At 42.7% G+C, this 10,709-nt stretch overlaps 1 protein-coding gene across 1 annotated transcript in view; it reads right to left on the minus strand.

Moving 5' to 3' along the window:
• LOC123968334 (exostosin-1a) overlaps positions 1-6,358 on the minus strand; it is a 41,130-nt gene extending 34,772 nt beyond the window's left edge. Inside the window, exon 1 of the mRNA XM_046045035.1 lies at positions 4,384-6,358. Coding sequence (XP_045900991.1) covers positions 4,384-5,336 — 953 coding nt within the window. The 5' untranslated portion in view covers positions 5,337-6,358. The remainder of the gene's footprint in view (positions 1-4,383) is intronic.
• Positions 6,359-10,709: the final 4,351 nt, after the last annotated feature.

Raw genomic sequence — 10,709 nt, forward strand, 5'->3', positions numbered from 1 at the left:
CTTCTCAACATATGTAATGCACATATGTGGAAGTCTGCAACAGATGTTTAAGCAATATTCATCACAGCAAAACTTCCTTTACCCAAGGCACCTGGCGGAGAGACAATCCCTATCACCACAAAGAGAAACTACACGAGCAAACGTAAGTAACAAAAGACTTACAAGAAGACAGATTGTTTTGTTTATGCCAGTTTTAGTATGTTATCTAAGCTTTTAAAAGACCATGAAAACTAAAGACTGGAGTGTAGAGTTTCTAAATATTGATATTTATTAATATTTCTAAATACCCCGTGACCCTGTACGCAGGATAAGCGGTTGACAATGGATGGATGGATGAATGAATATTTCTAAATATTATGCACTACTAGAAATACACCAAAACAATACAATCAGACAGTGTATCAGACATGTAACGCAGTGTGTAGATGAAACAATTTTTTTTCACATGTACATGTCAACAAAAAAACTATAGAAATTCCAAGTCAACATTTGGAGACTGAAGTCTGGATTACTACACAAAAAGGACACAGACATTACATGGTAATTATGGTGAGAGGCTGCATTCAGTCTGTCACAACTTCCTTGTTGTCAGTGGGAGAGGATAAGAGGGATTTAATGCACAAAGGGCCACAGCCAGGCACAGAAACTATTACTTCCACCCAGTTACACCACAGACTGTACTGTCTGACCCATAGGGCTGTATAACAGTGCAGTGCAACTCACTCACATTACACCATGTCAACCCGCATGCTACCCACACGGTGTGCAAACTGGCACTTCAGGAAAATCTGAAGATTGCTTTTGGATATCATCTTTATGTAAGCGACGTGAAACTACATGGACAAAGTATAAATGTAGCGCACCTATAGCTGTTAAAATACACATTTACAAATTGGCTAATGTCTTATAGGTGGCATATGTGATTCTAAGCCTTCTGTCACGTCCGCTAGCTGTCCGTGGAAATAAATCCAGTGTTTGTACATAGCCCTGGCTCTGTAAATGGAACACAAACACAGTGGCCAGGACCGAGCCACACAATACTATTCCAGCCATGATTTATATCAGTTAAAGTTAAATTACTTGCCCACGCACATGCAGCTTACTTTCAAGATGTGCAAACCCACAACCTAGCTAATGTTAATTACATTACTTGCTGTGTCGTTGTTCGCTCTCTATCATGTTATTTGTCATAGAATTGGATTTCTCCAGAATTGCATACCGTACCTTTAACCCGAGTCTAAATCCAGCGGCCCGACAAACTGCTGCTTAATCCAGGGAAATATTTTAAAGAGCTTAATTAAATATTTTCCTATTTGCACCATGCTACAACCAGCTTATTCCAAGTAGTGTTTGTTTACAGCACAGTACATGAGACCCCTTTCATTTGGAAAGTTGTAAGTTCACCCAAAAACAAATATTGATCTCCTTGGTAACTGGCTTTCTCGACTACTGTCCCACCCACATCTTTGGCCCCTCCGAGTCTCACCCCTTTGGAAATCCCTGCATAGCTGGGTAACAGGCCTGGAATACTTAGCAGGTCTGGGTACTATTACCCACTGAAAATAATTCAACTTTTGGTGACTGATGAATCAGTCCTGTCAGATATAATGTTAACCATTTGGATTCCCCCTCAAAAAGGCAAAACCCCACCCAACTTTCCCTCCAAACAGACTCACTGTACAGGATTGTCATGCTCCACTGTGCTCCAATGTGTGAGGGGGCTATTATTGCACACATGCATTAAAAAGATAGGAAACTGCAATGAGTCCCAATAGCCTCAAACTGTTCTGTGAAATCACTGTGTGCTGCAAGATACTTTTACCAGATCTGGTCCAAACAAACTTCTCATAAAAAATGTATAATGTCTGGCTCAGAGATGCACTTTTCGCATTGCCTCTTTTATGTACAAAATGTATCTGTTATGAAAACTTTGATGTTTAAATTCAGGCTTTGTAGGGAGTATCCACTCCAAACAGCAGAACCACAGTTTACCACTACCGCAGATTCCAACCTGTCTATGCAACCTTATTTGTCTATGACTGACTGAATTGTGGGAGATCCAACAGGTCAGAAGGCCACACTCTCAACACTTCACACTTCAGTGTAAACCTGCAGAAATCTGGGTTTGGAGTTGTGATCTGAAAAAGACAGACTGTGTGCTTTCCATTACAGAGTGAACAGACCTGTGAGTTCACATGTTGCAGCGTGAAAAAAGTCACGCTGGGGAAAAACACAGTCACAAATGGGCTTAAAAGGAAGTAGTCATGTTTTCCATTTGAAAGTGTGATGTATGCTCCTCACTATTTAACCGCAATTGAATCATATTAGTTGAGGTGACATGCGGACTTTGTCAACTGTTAGGGCTCTACCACGACAAGGAGAAGGTAAGGTCAAGATCAGTACGTTCATTTTATTCAATTTAACATGAATTGGGGATCAAGTCAAACCTGTTGAGTGATGTGGCTTACTGAGGATGTACTAACTGAGAACCACTGAACACGGCCATGCAATGAAACTAAGCTGGCAAGGTCTAGCGAGAGACCCAAAGCCTGTTTCTCCCCCAATGCCACTTAATGACAGGAGGATTAATTTTTCCTTTGGGTTATTGCTGTGATGCCACCCATCTCACTGTGTGAAATCACTCCCTAGCAGCACTTGGCAGCAAGCAGTGAGCTGGCAGAAAGAGGCACCGAGAGAGCAGATAGCTCATGTCTTAAGAGTGATATGGAGAATGTTATTCTGCTGAGCCAACGAATGAACCTCATAAGCTGATACCTACCAACACAGGCAGACTCAAACATGAGAATGCTCTGAGGGGCAAACAAAATAGAAATCATGATATGAAAATACATGGGAATCATGTTTCACACCTCTCACTCATTTTCACTGTAATCAATGTTGCAGCCATGTTTCTGAGCAGGCCCCCTTAACATACTATGAAATCGTCTTTTATGCAGGCTGAATAACAACAGAGTAAAGAGTTGACATGGGGGTCAATCACAGAAGGCCCTAAACAACAGAGGGGTCACGCAGGACACAGGCTGGGGCCAGGGCATTCCTGGCTGATGCAGTTGGGTTTGTCTGGGAAATGATTGAGCAAACAGGGACCAGAGTGGCTTCCCCTTACTGGCACCAGCGCATTGTCCCCACTAATCCACTCCAAAAGAGCCACAGTCAAACACCCAGCGCCATACAGTCACCAGTAACAACACAGCACAGTCTGGGGGGACACGAAATGAATCCCACTGGCTAAAGCTGGGAGACAGACGCCAGTTTGCTCATCAGATTTGGGCACAGAAAACAGTATGGCTTAACTGTAGGACTGAGTGATGATCATAGGGAAACTTTCTGAGGCAATGGAGCTGTGCAATATTGCCTTCTGCAGGGATGGGGACTAGTTACAGAGAAAGTATTACTGAGCATTATATAACTTTACAGCTGGCTAGAATTGTAGCAGATTTTCCCATTTAGTATTTACTGTGTGCACCACGATCACTGGTAGCGGAGTGTGTGCAATTTGTATTGTATTGACAATTTCTGTCAGAGCAGATCAGTACACAAAATACACTGACAAGCAGAAAGGTGGAAATGTCGAGAGCAAGAGAAGCAGATTTATCCACCGCTGAATAGCAGGCTGTAGACAGAGGGGTATATCAATTGAATTACAATAATACAGTGGCTCTTGTAACTGACAGTAAAGCAAATCTACTTATCCGTGTCTTGTGATGTGTAATTTGGGAAATAAAGTCATATGATATGAGGACTATTTAAAAGCAAGAATTCACTGTTGTCTACTCAAGTGTTTCTATTGCTGTTGAGTCAATGTGCAAAATGATAAGGAATCACATCAGGTAAAAAGACCATGTTGCATTTAGAAATAATATCTCTGGGAATTACAATGACAGTTATGTACATGAAATCCCAGGCTTATAATGCTCTAGCCCTAAGTTATTCGGCTCTGAAGAAAAACAGGACAGCAAAAAATTAAACAGCATAACAACAAATCCGAATAAACAAACCAGTGTAATGCTAATGAAAGGGTGTAGGAACATGGAACTGATCAGACCCCTGCCAATTTAACACACCACTATGTGAGTTATGTATAGTATCCTATGGTTACAGAGCCCCTCTTAAAAATCTAAGGTTCGATCTAAAGAGGAACAGTTGTTTTGTCAAAATACTAGTGACTTTGAACACTTGCCCCGTCATTATAGATGAGCGTGAGCTGGACCAGTAAAACATCCTGTTAAACCACCATACTGACAAAATATTGGGACAAGATGAAAAAACAGGACAGTGTGGGAGCACACAGCAACTGTCTGGTGTGAATTTAAACGGACAGAGACACTCTTGCTGTGAAGTCAATAACTGGATAGTACTTACTTGTCATACTCAGCATTGTCTTTGTCACAGCGTGCATCCTTGTGCTTCTGCCAGTCCTTCCCATGCTTACAGGTAGTGAGGAGGACCACATCCTCTGAGTTATGAACATGATATAAAGCGTTCCTAGTGTCTGAACCTATTCCAGTTAAGTACCTCTTCCCCTTAAAGACCAGCATGTACTTCCTATAAGGGGGGATGGTGTTATGTTTCAGGTAGCCCCTTTCCCCTCCTGTCCTGGGGTGGTCTTTAGAGAAAAGAGGAATAGAAACGTCAAAGTTGGGCCTAAAGTTCTCTGTGCTGATGCTGGCCTTGGCCAACATGGCAAGGCCGATGTCGAAGCCGAGGTCTTCTGTGTAGTCTGGCCAGGTGCCAGAGTACAAGTTAAAGATGATGTGATTTTTGCCCCCATTCCACAGAGGGAGGCTCTGGACTTTTGCTTTTAAGTTGTGCACATACTGGGGGGAAAGCTGGTCCCGGTCCAGAGTGTCCAAACTCAGGACAAACAGGCATGCCTGTCCTGGATCAGGTGTATAGAACCTGGATCCTTCAATAGAGGACAAGATGTTCTGATAACTATCTGACATCTTCTCCCCTTTCTGCTGGGGGTAGACATACACTTTGAATCCATTCCTCTCACACAGGGCAAAATCAAAGCAGGACTCCATTCTGCAGCGTTTTCCAGTGTAAACGCCTGAGCTTGCGTCCCTCTTCTGCCTAGGAGATATGTGTTCATTGTGATCATCAGTCCGGTCTTGCTCCCAGGAGCTGAAAGGCTGCAGGGACCCCAGCAAGCGCTGCCACCGCGCCCCGGGATGATAACCGGTGAGGCTGCGGTCATCACGCCGGCTGGGACCCCGTCTGGATAACGGGACTTGTATCCCTCCAAAACAAAACAACAGGATAAGACACGCACCGGCGGAGAACAGGGTTAAGTACCGTTTTTTGGCCTGCATGTGTCCTATGGGCTGGGATACGATGTCTGGCAATAAATCCAAGATGTTCCCAAGTTTTGGTTTCACCACCTCCTGCGGGAACGCTCTGCCATCTTCCCCCAGGCTGCAAGGGTTTTGCGCTCAGGTCTCCCACCTTCTGCTTCAGATGCCTTTCACAAGTCCGGGAACTGATCCAAAGCATGTGGGCGACTTATAATGTTCATCCACCTCGCCTCCTCGTCAATAGCTGTATCGACTAACTGACACCAGTATCTCCTATACTAGAGAGTGACCCGATCCACTTAAAAGTGGGGGTCTAACGTTTAAGTGGCCCCCACTTTCCTTTGTATAACATTACATTTACTTTGCCCAAATCGTTCATTTTAACCACAAAGTGTTAATCTTTAGCTAACTAAAACCAAACGGTAACTAATAACAACATTGCACAAAATTAACACAAACTTGAGTAACGTAAAAACAGCAGTGTGTGCCAGACTTGTTGCCTGGACAGTGAACTATCGTCCCTACTGGAAATTAGCAACTAAACGGGCACCGAAGCCCCAAACATTCAACATACTCAGTTTGAGACGTTGCCACACTTCTTTCACTTAATGTATCGGCAGGTAAAAGTAGCATTACAACTGTTCGCTAAATCTATACAGCGGATTTCTACATGCGATTTAGCTAGCTAGCAAGCTAACAAACCGGCTAGTTTCTGAAAACATTCCCAGTTAGCTTGTTAGCTAAGCGGCTGCATCAAAGTAGCTTTAACGCTGGTTGGGAGTGAAGACAGCCGGGCAGCCTCTCTTCTCCCTCTAAAAAACATGTCTCTTCATTCGCCCACAACTTGTCCGTCGCTCTTCCCGCAAAACCGACAGGTTAATTTCCCCGTAAATGTCTCCACTCGTGTAAAGTGTTCAAGTGGTGGCTCATACACACACACACACACACACACACACATACACACACAAAAACAAAAGGTGCTGTGGAGACTGCAAGCCAAGCAGAGCGGCACGGCGGTCCCACCACAGCGACTGACGGCGAGGCGGTGACGTTCTTCCACGGCGCACGGTGCGTTACCATTGGTCTGCGTCACATCCGAGGCGGGCGGGGCTTCCAGTGCACCAGTTCACATCCAGGGAGAAGAGAACCCATGAGTTCCTACACTGATTTACCACAGAGTTATGAGCTAAAAAAGTGAGCCTATTGAACCAAATCAGGTCATATGAGATTTTTGTTTTGGCAGTCCATGATGGTTTTTAAATTTTTTAATTAAATTAAAGTTTTAGATTTGTAAATATACTTTTGTAAATATATTTTTAGTATGTAAATTTTTAACATTATATGTTAGTTTGTGTAAATATGTCTGTTCTGTATGTTTTTGTAATCTGTGTGAATTTTGCTGCTGCAACATCGTAATTTCCCCTCGGGGATCTATCTATCTATCTATCTATCTATCTAATTATCTATCTATCTATCTATCTATCTATCTATCTATCTATCTATCTATCTATCTATCTAATTGTCTATCTATCTATCTATCTATCTATCTATCTATCTATCTATCTATCTATCTATCTATCTATCTATCTATCTATCTATCTTTACAGGGGAACCATCAGGAGTAGGCTACTACATTACAGTAAAATGCATACTAATCTGACCTCAAGGTCCACTTACTGTTCTGGAGCTTTTGATCATACTGCACAATCTTCATTAGCAGATGGAGTTTGCCCAGTTGTCATGTAAATTGTAAATTTCCATATTTTTTAGCACTTCTGTTGCATGTTAGCTTAAAAGTTGACTGTAAGTTTCCAAAGTCAAAAATGAACTAAATTACAATGTTTGTCATCCAAAATGATTTCAGGGTCAATTTTATACCTCTTGGACTATTGTAAGCATATGTTTCTGTTTCATTTTAGGTTAACAATGAATAATTAACCACAGACACACTAAAAGGCTATACTTCTAATAAATATTATACAGTTTTGTTCATGTGAGGTAGGTGGGATAATAGTAAGAAAAATCAGGGTCTATAGCAATAACTTAAATCAAAACAGCCACATCTCTCCTGTTTGCACTTTTAACATTACTGGAGTATTACAGTAACAAGTGATTTGGCAGCTGAGAGATTGGCTGTACCTGTTGAGATGCCAAAAAGCAGCATGTCTACAAGATTTACAGTGTGTTGGATTCTGACACCTTCTGATGCTTTCTGCTGGACAGTGGTTCTTCATCAGCATGCCTTGTCCTACTGAAGTGCCCCTCACCAAAACACTGGACCCCTGAGTCATACCAGTGTTGCTCTGTAACATGACCTCTGACCTTTCTGTTGGGAGGATTATGCAATAAGAGAAATTAATAATTTCAGCCTAAATAGAGATTCAAGATAGGCCTGATAGAAAACATTGGGTTAGAATAGAATGGATTTTGCCCAGAGAGGAATTGCAGCGGTGAATGAGGACCAGCGGGACAATGGCACTACAGTGCATTAGCCAGGTCTTTTCTGGCATGTAGTAAGCCATGATGTGTTTTCACAGCTGCTCTGGTCTGAAAGACTAGAAGTGATTTTGCAGAAGCGGGGAAAGAGCAAGGAGGAATGTGAAGCTGCGTTCCTCAGGAGCTGTGGACCAGTTATCGGCACTGCCTCAGTTCCCCATGGACCACTGATCAAAGACAGGGAGGGATATGATTGCCACCTCCTCATTCTCCACCTCCTCCCTTTGTCTTTTGTCTCTCCTCTTTCTGTCGCTCTCACCCCACTCCTGCCTTTTCACTCTCTTACGCTTATCATCCCCTCTGCTTCTCTCTGGCATTCTTTCCATCTCTACTCTCTTTCATCCCTTTAACTAATTTACGAGGGGGGGTACCGCTGGTGACTGATATGAATGTTCCCCAGCTTTTGCTACTATAGTGATCAGATGTGCTTTGTTTATATGTCACTGAATTTTAATTCAACCTCTTTAAAGTGGTCCACCCATGTGGAAATGTGACAGTCCCTCTCTTTACAGTCTGAAATTTATAATTGCCTTTCCAGTAGGCTTATTTGAATGCCTCACTTCAAAACCAACGTGATGACAAAGTAAGGACAAATCAACAAAAAATGTAGATATCTGGATACCAAGGGAATCATCTGTGGGGTTCTGCTTTTGTCTAGCTATTATCTGCAGCTTAATGGGAATGTGGAGATGCTGTCTTCCTGCTGTTGCATTGTGTTTGCTGAGCTGAGCACTGGCCAGATTTAGAGCAGCAGGGTGACTGAGCCAGAGCAGCACTCCCACTGTGTAATACACGCAACCATGCCAATATCTAATTTGGATGCACCCAGGTCAGCATAGTTTTCCCAGCCAGTCAGCGAGTCAGCCGGCCAGCCAGCCAAGCAACTGAACAGCCAAATGGAGGTTTATTATTTCCTTGCGAGTAGGTTTTGGAGGTCATTAATTTGCTTTTTGGTAATAACTGTAATATAATGCAGATTTGTTATTAAAAATTCCACTCACATATTCACATAAATATACAAATGTGTGGTATGTGCAAAAGGCATGCAGACATATGCATGACTGTGAACATGTAGGCACACACAGTCATTTCTGGGTGTGTAAATCATATGTATGTGTGTGTCTCTTTCATGTAAAGCGCAGCCTTGGCTGTGGTGAGTTAATGTCCCCTCCTGACTGTGAGTGACAGCCTTGGTGAGGAGCCTCATCCATCTGTGTTGACGCTGAAATGCACAAATCACATCTGAGTGTAACAGGATGAACAGTGAAATGAAGGGTTCATATGACAAATGGAAGTGTCAGCATCTCGATGCAGACAGGGCCAGTAGGATCGCCCTCAAGGATTTAAGTGGAGGGCTACTTGATATACTGTATGCCTGCCACCTTCTCTTCTGGTGGGAGCAAGTCGTGTGGATGCATATTTAAGTCACAGTCTAGCAGCCACAAAAATATTTTTTATTAAAAGTTATATAAACAGTTCCATATTTGGTGAAATGTACTTATTTACTTTCTTGCTGAAAGTTGCATGAGAAGCTACAGCCAGCAGCCAGTCAGCTTAGGTTAGCTGACTAGTCCTGCACATAACCCCCTGCAACTGCAAATTTTCACTTTAACACTTTGTTTTTTGTACAGATTAAACAAATGTAATGTGTTAATTTGTGAGCTTTAGTGGTGCATGGTGGGCACATTTTGCTATAGACTGTACTAGGCTAGTATTCCCCACTTTTCCAGTTTTTGTGCTAAGCTAATCAACTTCATACAGACAGATATGAGAGTGGTATCAAACTTACTATCAGACTCTCAACCAGTGTATTTCCCATTATTCGTTAAAACATGCCTTCTACTAAAAGTAGTCTAGGTATTGAGTCGTCAATGGCATGGGAGTTGTTCCCAATTATTAAATTCTCATGCTATGGGCTGACCTTTATGTTGATTATAATGTGTCATGTAATTTACGTGATTAACAGATACATTCATAGCTCACAGAGCTTTCATAGTACAATTTACAAATTCAGATGAGGCTTTGAGGTCAGACCAGGATAGCTCCAAATGTATCTATTTCAAATGTAAACTCCAATATCATTAATTTACTCAGATCATAGACTTTACAAATGGTCCTAAATCCCTGGCTGAATAGCTATCTATCAAAGTGGTGGACAGATAGACTGACAGCCTGACAGACCCGCATTGCCATAGTCAGATCCATGCTCCTGGGGATGATCTGAAGATCTTATTGCCTCATTTTGAATCTCATTATAACATATCTGCAAAAATGCCAATAAGGCCACAATAAATGATCTGCTCCTGTTCCCAGCAATAATTTCTGTGATGTGCTACGCTCATAAGGACTTGTCACATAAATTTGAGTGCCAGCAACAGAAAGCTCCCACCCGATTGTGACCCTGTTAAAATTCAGAGTGAATTACCATCTTCTACAGAAAACTAATATTGTGTTCTTTCTTGGAAATGATAATAATGAGTAGAAGAGGCCCCACACCCCTGTTGTAAAAGGGGTGAAGGAGTAGAGATGGTGGACACCTACAAGTTCCTGGGGTGCAACTCAACAATAAACTGAACTGGACAGACAACACAGAGGCCCTCTAAAGGAAAGGACAGAGCAGGCTGTTCTTCCTGAGGAGGCTCAGGTCCTTCAATGTGTGCACCAGGCTGCTACGGATGTTCTACCATCTTCTTTGCTGTGGTGTGCTGGGAGGTGGCATCGGGACTTGTGGCGCCAACAAACTGGGCAAGCTGATGAGGAAGGCCAGCTCAGTGGTGGGGATGGAACTGGACAGTGTAGAGGCAGTGACTGAGAGGAGGATGAGAGGGAAGCTGAAAACCATCATGGACAACCACTCTCATCCTCTCTATGCTGAGCTGAGGCAGCTCAGGAGCA

Source organism: Micropterus dolomieu, linkage group LG03 (assembly GCF_021292245.1).
Source record: "Micropterus dolomieu isolate WLL.071019.BEF.003 ecotype Adirondacks linkage group LG03, ASM2129224v1, whole genome shotgun sequence".
NCBI classification, from domain to species: domain Eukaryota; kingdom Metazoa; phylum Chordata; class Actinopteri; order Centrarchiformes; family Centrarchidae; genus Micropterus; species Micropterus dolomieu.